Here is a 17,144-nt window from a genome sequence, read left to right as displayed (position 1 = left end):
TAGGCGTGTAGCATGTAATACAGTGAAAGATATTATAAGTAACCTCAGGGGAAAAAAATAATGTTATTTCATTTTTAAAAGGCTTAGTTATAAGCAGATAACACATGTTTATAGTTTGTTATGACCTGAATTTTTAAATTTCCCCTCACTGACCAAATATGGATTTGAAAGTTTAATTGTTTAATGGGAGCTACTTTAAAGGGTTGAGTCTGGGGGCTTAGAAGAGGTAACCCCAAGTGACTTGGAATCTGGAACAGGTGGATTAGGACCTCATCCTTAGATATTGTTTTAACCTATGGATAAGCCACAGTTCTGAGCAGAGTCATGTTCTCATGTGCCCCATGTGTAGTGACAATGGGAATGTAGACTTAAACATAAGTAACAGCTTCAAAAGAGTTTGTAAAGACAAGGCTATGAATATTAATATAATTGTGAGACCTTTGGGACTTTATTGTCAGCTTGAACATATTTTGATATATATTGCTTTGTAGACAGTAGATAATTGCTTCATTTTCTCCATTTGGAATTTTGTAACTATTCACCTCTCCAGCAACATAAGGTGGTTAAGAAGACAGTTTCTATTCTTTGTAATGAACTACTCTAGGCTTAAAGAAGGCAAGTACTGTGTCTTTATATTCATATACCCATGATTTAGCCCAGTACCTAATCCATAAAGGACACTCTAAAATGTTTGCCCAGTGAATAAATCCTGGATATTATCCTGATTGCAAAGCCAGTATTGCAGAGTGATTGCTTGCCAGTAGGGGTGGTAGCTCCCTTTGGTTACACAAATTGTGGCAGACACGGAACCACTCCAAAAAAACTGAAGCTTTTTGTTTGGGGATTGAAACAAAAAAGCCTACAAACCTTAAAAAAAAAAAAAAAAAAAAAAAAAAAAAGCAGAAAGCCACTCAGATGGAACCATAGTGTCTCCCAGCAGATATCACCAGATGGAGGTGGGGTAAAGAATTGCAGTCACATATGTAGCAGGTATATATATATTTTTACTAATGGCTCATTCTTAAACAGGGCTTGAGGCCAGAGAAGTTTCAAGGATGCATTGCTTAGGGAGAATGTCTGATATCCATGTCTCCTGAGACATCTAAGTTTTCTGAAATAACAAGTCACCAGATATATTTATTTTGTTCCTTCCTCTTCCTTCCCCTGACCCCTGCCAATATGCTTATTTACAAGTTACCTTATCAGTTGTCTTAGGAGAACACATTTCCTTCAACAGAAGTCACAGTATGATCTTATGGTGGTAATTTTACAATATCCCTGCCTCTACTGAGAAGAGATACTTAGAGAATGGAGATGTACTGAGCCAAAGAGGAATTAATACTACGCAGCACTGGTAGGTGTGGCCACAGGTCTGGCCCCACCCCTCTCTGGTGTTCAGGCCAAAGAAGAAGTCTAGCAAGAAGTGTGAAAGGAAATTAAATCTTGGGACCTCCAAACTCATTAAGCCAAAGGGAAAAATTCAAGCTGGGAACTGGGTCACACAGCTGCATGCCTCCCCCATATTTTGCCCATAAGGAAATTCCTGGTGAGCTGCTAGATCTTTACTTTAAAGGTGTTTCTATTAAAATTTTACCATGGCAATGTAAATTGATAGCTTATCTTTATAGGTGCAGTCACCTGTAAAGTCACCAGACACAAATGCATATCTGATTGTTCCCCTAGTCGATTTTTGTCTATGTTATCTTATGTAAAATGCAGATTTCCTGCATTTTTCCTCTACCACATTTGTCTGTGTCATCTTATATAAAAAAAAAAAATGCAGATTCACTGAGCCAGACAAAGGCATGAATGACTATTTTTCCCTATCCTCTTACATGAAAATTATGTACTTCTCAATATCTCGCCCTTTCCACTTTAAATTTGGAGCCCTCAAAATCATCTTTGGAGAAAGGCATGACCTGTCTCCCAGGTGCATGTCCTTAACTTTGGCAAATAAACCTCCTAAAATGATTGAGACTTGTCTTGTCATTTTTCTTGATTGACAGAAGAAAGGACAGAGCCAAGAGAATTGGCAGTACACTGCGCAACCCCCGGAACCTAGCTGAGGCTCCAGCCCTGCGCACTTCGTTGTAGGGTTCCCTCACCAGCAGAGGAATGTGGAGCCTAACCTCATGCTGGGATAAGTTTAATGGCAATCCGTCTTACTGTAATAGATGAATTGCCTACTTCTATTGCATTCACAGATTTACAAGGGACACACTTTGCCCGTTGGAGTATTTATTGAATATCATTTCATCCTTGTGACTGCTACCTCTTTCTGATTCCCATATCATCAGACCAGGAGAACTCGAGTATCCGTTCATGGTTTTGTTCCTAACACTTTCCCCACATTAACCAGAAAGCAATGGAAATAGAATAAAGAAACAAATGGGTAACTCTAAGTAGGTTCATCACATTTATCACATGCCCTGCACCCAGAGCCAATTAGAAATGGTCTTGATTCTGATTGTGTTGAGATACAAAAACATGCTGATTTCTATGGCAAGTATTAATGATTATTACCTGTGTATTCATTTGCTCACTGCTCCATTCTGGATTTTCTCCGTCTCAGGGCCTGAGGATCATTTTCTCGGACGCGTCACGGCTCATCTTCCGGCTCAGTTCCTCCAGTGGTGTGCGGGCCACCCTCAGACTGTACGCAGAGAGCTATGAGAGGGACCCCAGCGGCCACGACCAGGAGCCACAGGTACAGAAACAGTTGTGCTCACAGCAGTGTGTCTCACGGCTCCTGGCAAATTTAGAAAGCGCTATGGGCCTTTAGTAGGGGCTATTTTACCTTCTGGAAAGGTACATGATAGATTCAGCTGGACAACAAGCTCAGTGTGACTCCAAGCAAGTTTAATTCATTCATTACAGTGTTAGAAATGGAAATGTTGCTCTCTTGCATCTATTAGTAATCAGTTTAGACCAGCATTTCCCAAACAACAGTTCTCTCTTGACTGTTCAGTGGTTTGTTAATTGGGGTGAAGAAAAGGCACCTTTTATAGACAAGGAAATTTTGAGTTAGAGTCAAACAGGTGAAACTCTCAGAGCCTTGACTATGCTCATGCAAATTTTGAATCTCCAGATATTTGGACCATGACCTTGAGGTGCCAATACAGATAAGCTTTGTCTCTGAGATTGCTATGTTGTCCACTGTGAGAGGAGAGGATATAGGTGGCCTTTTAAGTTAAGGAAGGACATTGACAAGGCTAAGTCACACTGTGTTTGGCAAAGTCTCCTCATGTTTTCAACAATAAGGCTAATTAAGAACTCAGAAAAATAATAAATGGCACAACCATAAGCCTCTCCACTCCCATATTCATTAAAGCTCCAGCAACATTAATTAATACCAGAAATGACTGACTCTAAGGATGACTACTTCGAGCTATACAGCTGGCTGCTCCTGTCTTCTTGGTCTTCACTTCAATCTGGGTTTTGAAGCAGGGTCCTTGATGAGACGACTGAGATGAAAACATTGGTTCTACCTGCCCTACTTCCTCTGTCAAAAAGTAAAGAAGCACAGAAATACTCACTGCTACTCAGTTTAGAGGTGCTCAGAATTTCCAGCTACGATTTGCCCTGATGGAGTAAGATACCTGGGAGGGTTTTCTTTCTTTGTCAGTAGTTTAGTATTTTTTTTCATGGTCTGTTTTTTTGGAGAATCTCAAAGAACTTGGTGATAATGGATGCCACAGACCCTTACACCTGACCCTACAGCCAGGATATCTGTCTGGAATAAAATCATCCTAGATGGGACAGTAGAGGCTAGAGGGGGCTGAGAGCTGTTCTCACGGTTATCAGGAGCAGGAGTAGGCAGAGCACGTGGCCAGCATGAAGCCCTTGGCTCTTCCTCCCAGGATCATAGCCTTCCTGTGCAGGGGATGGGCCATACTCTGCCAAAATAATTTGTTAGTGAGTGCATTTCGCCCAAGATAGTACCAAATCATGCAAGAATTTGAGGCTTACCCTGTCTTTCCGAATAAAACACTATTCTACATCTCATGCTGGGGAGGGAGATTAAAGCAGGAGCCTAAATGTCCAGAGCTACGTACAGGGTGAGGAATGATATTCCTGGCCTCAGTAACACTGACTCACTCTGACTCCAGGCTATTTTTTCCTCAACATTCTTTTCCCTATTTGCACAGGGTAAGTGGTTATGATATTTGCTTATTTTTATTTACCTTCCACACTGGACTGACTGAGACCAGGCCATTAGACAAGTGTCACAACAATCCTGCACACACGAGTCTCTCCCTGAGGCAGTCCACAAAAGCAGTGCTTTTTTTTTTTTGAGGCTTCCTTTGCAGCTGAAAACCTCCATCAGCCTACTCTTAGAAGGTCATGTGAATAAAAGAAACATAAGTAATGCTCGTTTTGATCCTCATGACTGCACATTTCTTTCATCCTGTTGGTGGAAAGAATTTGCCACTTTGAAGGGCTGGCAAATCCCTTCACTGATGCTGCTGTTGCGATGGCTGATTTCCCCTCTCTTCTCCTCAGAAGCAAGAGTTTTCCTAGACCTGGCTAGATGGGCCTCCGAGTATGTAGCACATAACCTAGCTAAAAGTTTTACATTAAAAAAGAACTCCTTATTAAAATATCATACAGCATTGACTCACCAACTTAAGCCCTATTGCATAATACATTTGAGTCAGGATATAATATAGAGTAAGATTTTCAAAGAAACCTAACCACTAGGGAAAAGCAAGAAGATTCTCTCAGCAGGCCAGCCTGTCTTAATTATTGCTCAACTCTACCTAAGCCTTTAAGTTGGAGCATTTTTGGGGCTTCTTATAGGGTTGCTTTCCAGGACCACCTGCTTCTGCCTTCCATGAACTCTGGAACAAAAAGTCTTTGATTAACTGTTAACAGAGATCAAAGTAAGATGTACTCCTGAAGCTGCTAGCATTATTCCTGGTCAGGGCCTGACTGGAAGGACCTGCTTGTGTTGCTTTCTCAGCCACAGAAACAGCCCCTTCCACCTTCTCTAATCTGCAGAGATTCCATTGCTAATTTTATTCCAATTCAACAGGTAGTTTTTCACATTTTACCCACTCTAACTCAATAGCCATCTACACTCAAGTTATTTTCAAGAGAATGGAGAGTTCCCTTCAACTGGCTTATTAGCATCTGGCTATTATACTTTGCCCATAGATAGTTTCTTTTCCAGACATTTTGAACACATGTGAACAGAGCATGTTTTAAACATTCACATTGATTGCCTTGCAGACATACTCATACAATCCTAGTGATGCAATTAGGAAAACTTGTGATATAATCTATGTGCATTTAGACCATACACTCACATGTAGATTTTTCATTTGCATCCTTTTGTAGAACAACTATTACGCTATTTGTTTTAAGTTCTTACCTACATCAAATAATTTCTTACCTATGTCAAAAGTATTTTTAAAAAATTCTATTCATATGTGCCTACAAATTGGTGGTAAGGAGAGAACAGACCGAGGAGGGGCCTGATGAGATGAGCAGGTGCTTGTCCCATCCCACTCTGTGTCCTTGATGAATCAGGAAAGACAGCTTCCAAAGGCTTGTTGCTTAAAGACTACCGGATTTTTAAAATACAAGTTTGCTTTAATTTTACCAGCAATCAGTAGGCCTTCAAGGAACCCTCAAACCAGCTGGTAATCATTTGGAAAAAGGAATAAGCCAAAAGGGTTTAAAATCACAGGTAACCAGAAACAGTACAATTGTTTCCATCTTCTTTCCCATCCAGTTTAATAGCAGGGCTGCTAAATGAGCTTTTTGTTGACCTTCTTCCCTTGTCCCTTTCAGCCTGTGGGTGGAGTAGTTAAGGAACAATAGAAGATCCAAAAGGAAAAGGAAGGAGAAGTTTTGTTAAGGGCTAGGAAAATCACAGACTGATAATCAGCCTGTGGTTCATCAACCCTTGGCTTTAGTACTTTCACTGCAGAATACAGTCACACCCCATCTCACCCCAATCCTTGGGAGGGGCCTGGTTTTCCCCAGTCTTCCTGAAAATTGAGGCATTTAAGTATTGGTTCGTTTTTGCTTTTTTTGAGACAGAGTCTCACTCTGTCACCCAGGTTGGAGGGCATGATCTCAGCTCACTGCAACCTCCACCTCTTGAGTTCAAGGGAGTCTCCTGCCTCAGCCTCCCAAGTAGTGGGGATTACAGGTATCTGCCACCATGCCCAGCTTATTTTGTATTTTTAGTAGAGACAGGGTTTCACCATGTTGGCCAGGCTGTTTCATCATGTTGGCCAAACTCCTAACCTCAAGTGATCCACCTACCTCAGCCTCCCAGAGTACTGGGATTACAGGCGTGAGTCACGTCACTCAGCTTTAAGTATGTATTTTTGATAAGCTGTACCTGGAAGGCTTTAACGACTAATACCTAAGCACCAGGTCCCTCATCTTTATTCACTTGTCAAACCAAAGGCCATCTGTTATTTTGTTCTTTCTGTTCTTAATAAGATTTTATAATCCAGAAACAAAGTATAGAACCACATAGGGAGAACATATACTTTGTCATCTAAACCAGAATACAGGTGCTCCTAGATTTACAACAGGGTTACACCCCAATAAACCCATCGTAAGTTGAAAATGCATTAAATATACCTAACTTACGGAACATCATAGCTTAGCTTAGCCTACCTTGAACAAACTCAGAACACTTACATTAACCTATGGTTGGGGAAAATCATCTAACACAAACCCATTTTATAATAAAATATTGAATATTTCGTGAAATGTATTGAATACTGAAAGTGAAAAAATTTTTGTATGGGGACTTACAGTATTGGTTTCTACTGAATGTGTGTCACTTTCACACCATCATAAAGTTGAAAAATCATTAAGTCGAACCACCAAAAGTTGTGATCTGTACTTTTGTGAGTCAAAGATGGTAACTGTAATTATGTTTAGATTGTCCCCAGTAAACCAGGAGACATGATGACTCTAGCTTCCGGCCTTCATCCTCTGTTAGAACCACACACCTCTTTAGAGATGGCTTTCCAAGAGCACTGGCAATGACACCTGGGAGTAAAGAGAAAACATTCAGAAGTGAGAAGAGTCAGCTCAGTGGTTCTCAGCCCAGGCTGCACATCGGAGCCACTCGGCAGCTTGTGCTTCGGCCCCAGTCCTAGAGATTCTGCTTTAATTGTTTTGAGGTGGGACCTGCAGTTTTAAAAAAGTTTCCCAGATGATATTAATTAGACAAGTGCATCTCAAACTTTAATAACATGCCAATCACTTTGGGACTGTGTTAAACTGTGGATTCTGACTCAGGTATGAGGCCAGCTAGAGAGTTTGCATTTCTAACAAGCTCTCAGGCAATACTATGCTGCTGGTCCAGGAGCCACCGTTGAATAGCAAAGAGCTAGGTGAACTGTGAAGCACTAACAGCAGGACCTTGAATTCTTTAAAACTGTAGAATAAGCAGCACCTGTTTTTAGTACCTTTCCACACATCGATCTCTGTCTTCTGGACTTCTATTTCCATTGCTTATTGGATTCCACCTGAATGTCTGATAGACATCACCAACTTGACATGTGCAACATTGAACTCCCACCAGCCTCCTGCACAATCCTCCAAAACAAACGCCAGCATCCTGCTTCTTTCATTCTTATCCATCTCAATCAATGGCAGTTCCATTCTTCCAAATGGTTCAGCCAAGAAAACCCCTAGGATTCATCCTTGACTTCTTTCCTCTCTTTCACGCCCTAATCTTCTAATTCAAGAATAACGTGACCATCAAACACACCCAGAATCTCACCCCATCTTACCACCTCCACCATTTCCACCCACTGTTCTCTCCTCTAGAGCAATACATAGTCTTTTAACTGGTCTCCTCTCCACTCTTGCCCATTCTCTACCCCCACCCTGTTCTCAGCATGGCAACCAGAGTGATTCTCCTAAAACATGTTAAGCCGCCTCATAGCTCTGCTAAAATCCTCCCCTCCACCTCATTCAGAGGAGCCCAAACCCTTACCATGATCTTGAATGACATAGTGGAAATGGTCCCCTTCTCCCTCTGACCTCATCTCCTATCTCTTTTCCTGCCTCGCCTCTCTCTCCATTCCAACTGCTGTTGGGTGAACATGACAAGAACACTCTGCCTCAGCGCTTTCCCTTCCGACATCTTCATGGCTTGCCTCCTTACTTCTCAGTAAGGATGTCCCTGGCCACGTGATATAAAATAGCCATAGCCCTCACATATAGGTATTTTTTTTTTCTTTGGAGATGGAGTCTCGCTCTGTTTCCCAAGCTGGAGTGCAGTGGTGGCATCTCGGCTTACTGCAACCTCTACCTCCTGGGTTCAAGGCATTCCCCTGCCTCAGCCTCTCGAATAGCTGGGACTACAGGCATGTGCCACCATACTCGCCTAATTTTTGTATTTTTAGTAGAGATAGGGTTTCACCTTGTTGGCCAGACTGGTCTCAAATCCCTGACCTCAGGTAATCCACCCACCTTGGCCTCCCAAAGTGCTGGGATTACAGGTGTGAGCCACTGTGCCTGACCACACAGGTACGTCTTAACCCCTTACCCTGGTTTGCTTTCTCCATGGAATTGATCCTCATCTTACTTGTTTATTTATTTTATTTTATTGTCTGTCTCCACCCAGTAGAATGGAAGCACTAGGACGATGGGACTTTGTCAGATTAGTTCCCTGTATCCCCAGTGCACCCGGTATATGGTAAATACCCAATGCAGTTTTGCCAAATTATTGCAATATTGAGCATTAATTACTTTGGAATATTTCAGCCCAATTATATCATACAAGAAGCTGCAATATCCTGTACTCAGAATGAATGTTGGTGCTATCATCGGGTTTCCTCCCATGACTGAGGTTTTGAATAAAATAAATGGCATTTTTAAGGCCCCTACACTGCACGGGCTTCATTCTAGATACATCCTTTATCTTATTCATCGTTCCAGCTGCCCCATGGCAGAATTATCATCTACTTTTCTAGGAAAGGCAACTGAGTCAGGGAGCATTTTAGATTCATGGGGTGGGTAGTTTCTGGATTGGAGGTTCATATTAGGTCTTTCTTATAACAAAATCCACGTTGTCCATGTTAACGTTGAAGGCCCAGAAGATAATTTCTTCTTACCTGTGCTTGAGTCCAAGGCTACGGCTGGAGCCTCAGTTCAGTGTTATTGAGAGGTTTTTTTTCTCAGCTCAATCTATTCTACAATTCTCTGACACCAACTGGGTGCAACGATTACAGGTGTGAGCAATTACAATTCAAGTCAGTTCTGACATTATCTGGATTTAGCCCAGACCCCACAGGTTAAGGGCTCAGTCTCACAAGATTGCTTCTACTACAAATGCCAGCTGCAAATGGGGTGCCCAGGCTACCCACATTTTTTTGCCTTGCCAACTACAAATTTAGGGTTTTCTACAACTCCCCCCACCCTCCTTCAGATTTAATAATTCACTTGAATGACTCCCTGACCTCAGGACAGTGCTTTGCTTAGCATTACTGGTTTATTATAAAGGCTAGAGCCCAGGACCAGCCAAATGGAAGAAATGTATAGGGCCAGGTGTGGAGAAGGAGTGCGCAGCTTCCATGCCCTTTCTGGGTAAGACCTCCAGCACCTTGATGTGTTCACCAGCCTGGAAGCTCTTCGAACCTTGTTGTTGACAGGTTCTTATGGGGGTTTCACTAGGTAATTATGGTTAATTAAATCACTAGCCCTTGGTGGTTGAATTTGGTTTCCAGCCCTGCTCCCCTCCCTATAGGTCACAGGGTGGGGCTGAATGTTTCAACCCCCAACCACCTGTTTGGTTCCTCTGGCAGCCAGCCCTCAACCTGAAACAATGTTGGGGCCCACCAAGAGTCACTCATTAGCGTAAAGTCTGGTGTGGCTGAAAAAATAAAAGACACTCCTATCAGGAAGTTCCAAAGGTTTTAGGAGCTCTGTGCCAGAAATTGAGGACAAACGCCAAATATATTTGTTATTCCACACTGTTAAAAGAATGTTAGCCTAAAGCTGCCTCCTTACATAAGTTAAGCTTGGCCCAAGGTTTCTCCATACATAGCGAACTATGACTTAACTGGATGTGTAAACAGAATGTAACCTACTCTCCTGACAAGTAGCGAAGTCCCAGCCAATCACAGTGGCTGATCTCAGCCAATTACAGGCAGCCAATTTTTCAAAATGTGTTCAAATAAGGCAAAAACTGAGCTGTAACCAATCCAGCTGTTTCTGTACCTCACTTCTGCTTTCTGTACTTTACTTTTCTTTTTCTGTTCATAAATGTCATCTGACCTCGTGGCAGCTCCGAGTTGCTCTGATCCTATCTGGTTCTGAAGGCAGCCTGATTCGATAATTGTTCTTTGCTCAGTTAAACTCTTAAATTTAATTTGTTTAAGGTTTTTCTTTTAACAGCAGTTTGAAAATTGAGCAGTGCCTTAAAAACAACCAGTTTTCGGTACTAATATTGAATAAGCAAGGAATAGGATTTAAAAACATTATGAAAAGAGTAATGTTCTAAATACATATTGATTATGTTTTCTAGTTCATAAGGGATCTGTAGTGAGTGGTCAAAACTTGGAGGATAAAGTAGAAATGGACATAATACATATGATGTGAAAGAGAAACAGAAGTGACACAAATCGGCATTCACTTAGCCATTCACTTTCATGACAAGATAAAGATTTATGTATATGTGTGTGCATGCATGTGTGTATGAGAACATAATTTTGGAATCATACTAGATATATATGATTTAAAGAGCTAAAAGTTGTGCCTCGATCCTGGCTTTGGGTCAAGTTTGGATTACAGTTTATAACTCCTGAAACCCTGAAAAAAATTATATTTTCTCTCCTTGCTTTCCCATATGTAGTTAAAAATGAAAACAAATTTAGATTTAAGAATAAATGAAAACATGTTGTTATTTAAAAAGAAAGCGTGAGCACGGACCTATGAATAGCCATATATTTGAGGGAAAACATGAGGAAATACTTCATTTTATTTTTCTCCTCAGAATGTGGTTGGTATTGCTGCACTTTGGAACTATGGGGGAAAGCAAATGTTGAAGAGAGAGTTTAGAAGAGAAACACTTGGTGAAGAGTTGGGCTCTAAACTCTACGACCAAGTGAAGGAGCTGGCTCATTCTGCTTAGAAGTGAGATGTGACTTGGAGGTCTTCAAGAATGTAAAGAATAATGTGAGGTGGGGAAAGACAACCAGCTGTTCTCCATAACTAATGAATATGTAATTTGAGGAAATAAACTCAAGCTGAACTGGAAGGGATTCAGGTTGACTGTTAGGACAATTTCTCAATAGTGAAGCCTCCTGCCCAGTTAGGATGGCTGGTTTGTGCTTTTCAAAGTCTGCTTTGCCTACATGTATTCAAATAATTCCAAAACAGGGGCAAGAGTAGGAAGGATTGAGCAGGATAATAACTCAAAGTATGTGTCAATCTTAAACTTTTAGTTGTGTAATTATTTTTTTCTTTTTTTAAAGAAAGAAGAAACAAGAAACAAACAAGCTCTGGTCAGGTGGGTTAGATTTCCCTCTAGTGGTGTAGAAAGGAATTTAGTATGGCTGTGTTTTCATAACTGGCTCATGGAGAGGAATTAAATTTGGAAAGACACAAAGATGTGCAGGTTTACTTCTGTTTCTACTTAGATGAGTACTTCCTGGAAAGGCAAATAAAGCGCCAGGCAAACAACCCTTCTTTTTCTCCCTTAGATATTGAAATCTGGACTCATACTCTGCCATTACTACATATTGTTTTCCCTGGAGCTGAGAACACTCCTGGGATGGTTGGTCATCTGACGGCGTGTAAAAAACTACCTTGGTTGGGAATCTGGTAGAGTCTCCCAGGGCCTAGTGTCTATCATAGACCAGGGCTTTTTAGAGTTTTGATGACAATAAGACTTTTTCCTGGCCAACCATTGTGATCTGACCTTCTTTCAAGGTACTGAGTATGTGAACCGTTGTGTATCCATACTATACACACTCTAGGACTTGTGGGAAACTATGGACTGCCACTTTAAACCATTCACGTTAATCCCACAGACACAACCAATCTAAAATCTCCATTTATGGCAATATATACAAACAAGGCCCTTCATTCCAAATCTTGCAAGAGTGTCTTGCCATTGCCAGCTTATCCCAAGAACTAGTGGTCTTAAGAACAGAACATTGAAGAGCCAAAAAGCATGCCTTGATCCTGACTTCGGGTCAAGTTTGGATTATAGTTTAGAAAGCCTGGACCCTAAAAAAAATTGTATTTCTCCCGCCTACTTTATATATGTACTTAAAAAAAAAAGCTCTAGGCTGGGCGCGGTGGCTCACGCCTGTAATCCCAGTACTTTGGGAGGCCAAGGCGGGTGGATCACGAGGTCAAGAGATTGAGACCATCCTGGTCAACATGGTGAAACCCCGCCTCTACTAAAAATACAAAAAATCAACTGGGCATGGTGGCGCGTGCCTGTAATCCCAGCTACTCAGGAGGCTGAGGCAGGAGAATTGCCTGAACCCAGGACGCAGAGGTTGCGGTGAGCCGAGATTGCGCCATTGCACTCCAGCCTGGGTAACAAGAGTGAAACTCCGTCTCAAAAGAAAAAAAAAAAAAAAAAAAAAAAAAAAAAAAAAAAAAAACTCTAAAAATAAATATAAGGAAACCTAAAACTTTTTGATTTTTTTCTTTATAATGCTATTCTAATTTCCAAAATACTAAATATCAACTTCTTATCAAAATATCTTTTATTTTGGTGATGGTTTTTCTGTGTCTAAAGCACATGCTGAACTAGCTATTGGTTAACCCACTGATGCTTGTGTCCACATATCACTGAATCTTGCTGGATCTTGTTTACTCAGCCTGAAAAAGGAGCATGAATGAATTTGCAGTGGTCACACAGGTCCAAAGGGCCACTGGGTGTCACTTCTCTTGCCAGATGAATGGGTTTGACAAGCTGTGTCCAGCACAATCTGGCTTTCCCAGCAGCCTCTTTGTTCCAGCCCAGATGCACAGCACAACCATGTTTCTGTGCCTTTTAGGAGAAGGCTACCCAGGCCTCATGAACTGGGGGTGATTCCGGTTTTCTTTGAAGTGGTGTCCTTCTTTGGTGTACAGTAAATCACTTGCTTTGCTTATATACTAAATAAGAGTATATCTCAACAAATGAACACTGACAGAGAACCTGGAGGTCGGCTGTGGCCTTCAGAAGGAAGCTCTGGACTAGTGTGTGCAATCAGCCAGCATCTGGAGGCAGCTTTGCCTGGGCTTCCCACCACGGTCATGCTTCATTCACATGGAGAATACAGGATCTGAGCTGTCAAAGGGAGAATGTGGCTGTTTTTGCTCTCCGGTCTACTCTTGGCTGAGTGTAAATTTGATGTTCTAATCCCAGAATGAGAACTCCTGTTCAAGATGCAGGTGAGGGAGCTTCCCATCCCTTGTATTTGACTCCTCCAAATGCTGGCAGGCCTGACAAACTCCAGGGAGCAGCATTTCAATGGCAGAATGCTCAGGCCTTGGGCAGGAGGGAAAGAAGCTAGAGGTTTATACAATTCTGGTGCTGTGTTTCTGTTTCTGATTTTATTTTTGAGCACTTTTGTTGATACAAGTCACCGTGTGAGGCACACTTTGATGGGCTGGGTCTGGGCACTCACTGTCATGATATGCGATGGAAGGTAGATGAGGCTGAAAGAATGGCTGAAAATGTAGGCTTCATTATTATTCAGGTGTGGGGAGGCTCACAGATCATGAGATGCTTGCCACTGAAGAAATAACTTGTTACTCACAGTTCCCAAGAGGAGGAGATACAGCATGCCACACAGGGCCACACAGGGAAGCGCCAGGGTCGGACAGGAGGCAGAATGAGCCAAGGGAAAAGGTGGGTGAAGCCCTTACTGGGCATTCTGTGGGAAAGGCAAGGTAAGCATGGTGAGCAGGTTTAGAATTAGCTTGTTTGAATAATTTCAGCAGGCTCTGGGGCATAGGGACTGTCTTTAATTGCCTGACACCTAGCCTTGGGGTGATTAGGGCAGAGAAATAGTGGCCCAAGTATGAGAGCCCTGTGAGATGCTGACAAAGGAAACGTTTGGTTTGCATCTGGAAGGCAAGCTCCAGGGTGTGTGGTTTGCTATCTCTACAAATTAGCTAACCCTGGGAGGAACGAAACCTTCCAGAGCCAGCCAGGCCCCAAGGTGTCAAAGCATTAGGATAATAAGACCAGCTTCATAGCCAGAGGAAAAGATAAAACCACTGTCGCTTTCTCAGGTGCCTAAAATTGTTAGGGAGCACCCCAACAAGATTATGTTTTTTCACATACCATCAAAGCTGGATGGCCTCTGATTCAAAGGTTGGGCTTTGAAATCAGCTGTCTTTGTTTTGAGTCCTAGTTCTGCCATTTTCTAGTTTTGTGACTTTGGGCAACTTAATTTCTCTATCAGTCAAATGGAGATAAATATACTTCTTATTTTATATTGTTGTAATGATTAAATCAGATAATTCATATGTGTAGAGAGTTTTGCACAATGCCTGTGTAAATCAAAGAAAATGACCAAGGTGAGTCTCAATCATTTCAGGTGTTTATTTTGCCAGGGTTAAAGGTCATGGCCTGTGACACAGCCTCAGGAGGTCCTGAGAACACAACCCCAAGGTAGTTGGGTTACACTTGGTTTTATACATTTTAGGGAGATAGAAGTTATAGACAAAGACATAATCAACACATGTAAAGTACATATTGTTTTGGCTCAGAAGAGCAAGACATATCAACGTAGGGGAGACTTTCAGGTCATAGGTGGATTCAAAGATTTTCTGATTGGCAATTGGTTGAAAAAGTTAAGCTTTGTCTGAAGAGGTAACTTCAGTATAAACAAACGCCTGAGTTAAGATAAAGAAAGTTGTGGAAGCTGAGGTTCTTGTTATGTAGATGAAGCCTGTAAGTAGCAGGCTTCAGAGAGAAGAGATGGTAAATTACTCTCATTACACCTTGAAAGGTGTCAGACTGTCCAGAAAAAATCTAGCAAGAGAAGGGGATTCTCTACAGAAGGCAGATTTCTCCTACAAGAGATGGCTTTTTAGAGCCTTTCTAAATTATTTCAGAGAAATATATTTTGGGGTGAAATGCTTTGATTTCTTTCAAAGCATGTTATCTGTCATCTGATGCTATATCAGGGTCAGGTTGAAATTTGGTATCTTATTGCTACAAAGAATCTGTTCTGTCAGTTTTAGAATCTCTAAATATCAATGCCTAAGTTCCAGAGAAGATATATTGAGGCATATCCTACCCACTTTTCCTGTCATGGCCTGAACTAGTTTTGGGTATCCTTTTGGCCAATAATGGGGGGCAGGGAAGAGATGTCCATTAAGTCAGTTTGGGGCTTAGAATTGTATTTTTGGTTTATACCTAACGTGAATAAATGCTCACTAAATGTCGATTGTCATTAAAGTTATTGTTTCTGGCATACTTTTATTAATAATGGTGTAGATTAGTTTTCTTATCACATGAGGATAAAAGATTCCCAGATAAAGCAATTTGTTTTATAATGCAATTGACTTGTCATTTTCCCACCTATTAACACCTGGGAGAGCAAACTGGGTCAATGGGAACTGTCCTGAGAGAACTGACAGCTTCTAAAAGCTTAGATCTTCTCTGAGAGCTGCCAGGGCTCTCCTGACATGACATTTTAGATGTACCACGCTTTGTCAAAAGGTTCAAGGATGAAGTGGAGTTTCTTGACTTGTCTCTCCATTCATGGAACAAATTCACTGCCCTCCTGGCTTGGAGTAAGAGGTAGTAAGTAGGGGTTGTTTGGTGATTTCATTTCATCCAAATAATGTGCAATCTGTTGGTTGTTCCAAGGTCTTTTACTAGAGAGAAAGGGCTTGAACACTGGAGTGGGTGTGTGATGAAAGGCAGGTTCATTGAAGAAAGGACCCCTGAAATGTCTTTGACTAGCCAGGAGGCATGTGCTTTCTGGCTTCAAGGGGTTAAACAGAAAGACTGGTCTCTTGGAGCAGGAGTCAAGTTTTTTCTAAATAGGTCCAGAGACTAAATAGTTTAGGCTTTGCTAGCTGTATTAGTTTGCTAGGGCTGATGTAACAAGTACCACAATCTGGGTGGCTTACAAAGCAGGAACTTGTTTCTCATTCTGGACGTGAGAAGGCTGAGATGAGCATGCTCACAGAGCTGGTTCCCTCTGAGGGCTGTGGGGGAAGGATCTGTTGATCTGTTCCAGGCCTCTCTTTTTGGCTTATAGATGGCTGTCTTTTCCTTGTATCGCTTCATATGATTTTCCTTCTTGTGTGTCTCTGGGTCCAAATGTCCCCTTTTTATAAGGACGCCAGTCATATTGGATTAGAGCCCACCCTAATGACCTCATTTTAACATGATTACCTATGTAAAGGCCTCATCTTAAAAATCATGTCACATTCTGAGGTATTGGCAATTAGGACCTCAACATATGCACTTGTGGAAGACAAAGTCAACCCGTAACGTTAGTCACGTGGTCTGTGTTACAACTCAACTGCCACTGTTGCACAAATGCAGCCACAGATGATACATAAATGAATCAGTGAAGCTTTATTCCAATAAAACTATAGGCACTGTAATTGAAACTTAAGATAATTTTAACATGTCACAATATATTTTTTTTTTTCCCAATCGCTAAACATAAAAACCATTTTTATGGGCTACACCAAAACCAGGTGGTGGCCTGGGGTTGGCCTAAGAACTATAATTTGTTGACCTTTACCTTATAGGTTTTGGAATATGATACATTATTCACAATTTCTGATTACATTCAGTAAAGCATGCATCAACATGAGTTTGGCTAAACGATACATACTGTAAAATTTAAAATTACATTTGTGTTCATGTATATGTGTATAGATAGATGAATTTTAAAGTTTTAGGGGAAAAACAATCAAATCTCTCTGGAAATCTCCAGCACTGGGCTTCTGAGATTGAGCTCCATAGCTTTTGATTGCAACCCAACATGAAAGGGAACTGTCACAGATTACGTTTGTATTCACGAAATCAAATTCCTTTTTGAGGTCTTTTGTTTCTTGTCAGAGGGTTCTTCGTTTTTCTTTTGAAAGCAGTTGCTTACACGTGATTTTCAGAAGAACAGCACTATGTGAGAAGAAAAGGGAAAAATGTTCGGGGGTAAATGGAATGAAAAACAGTGAAT

The 17,144-nt window shown here is 41.4% G+C and overlaps 1 protein-coding gene across 3 annotated transcripts in view; it reads left to right on the top strand.

Moving 5' to 3' along the window:
• PGM5 (phosphoglucomutase 5) overlaps positions 1–17,144 on the top strand; it is a 175,004-nt gene that overhangs the window by 138,261 nt on the left and 19,599 nt on the right. For 2 of the 3 annotated variants that reach the window (XM_032290968.1, XM_032290966.1), the window contains one exon: positions 2,573–2,707. In XM_032290968.1, the coding sequence (XP_032146859.1) occupies positions 2,573–2,707 (135 nt within the window). Of the gene's footprint in view, positions 1–2,572; positions 2,708–11,687; positions 12,277–17,144 lie in introns of those variants that run through there. The other variant, XM_032290967.1, reaches the window with a different exon arrangement.

The sequence above is a fragment of the Sapajus apella genome, unplaced genomic scaffold, assembly GCF_009761245.1.
Source record: "Sapajus apella isolate SASKATOON/1434 unplaced genomic scaffold, GSC_monkey_1.0 scaffold24, whole genome shotgun sequence".
Taxonomy (NCBI): Eukaryota; Metazoa; Chordata; class Mammalia; order Primates; family Cebidae; genus Sapajus; species Sapajus apella.
This window is presented reverse-complemented; position numbering and strand designations above follow the sequence as displayed.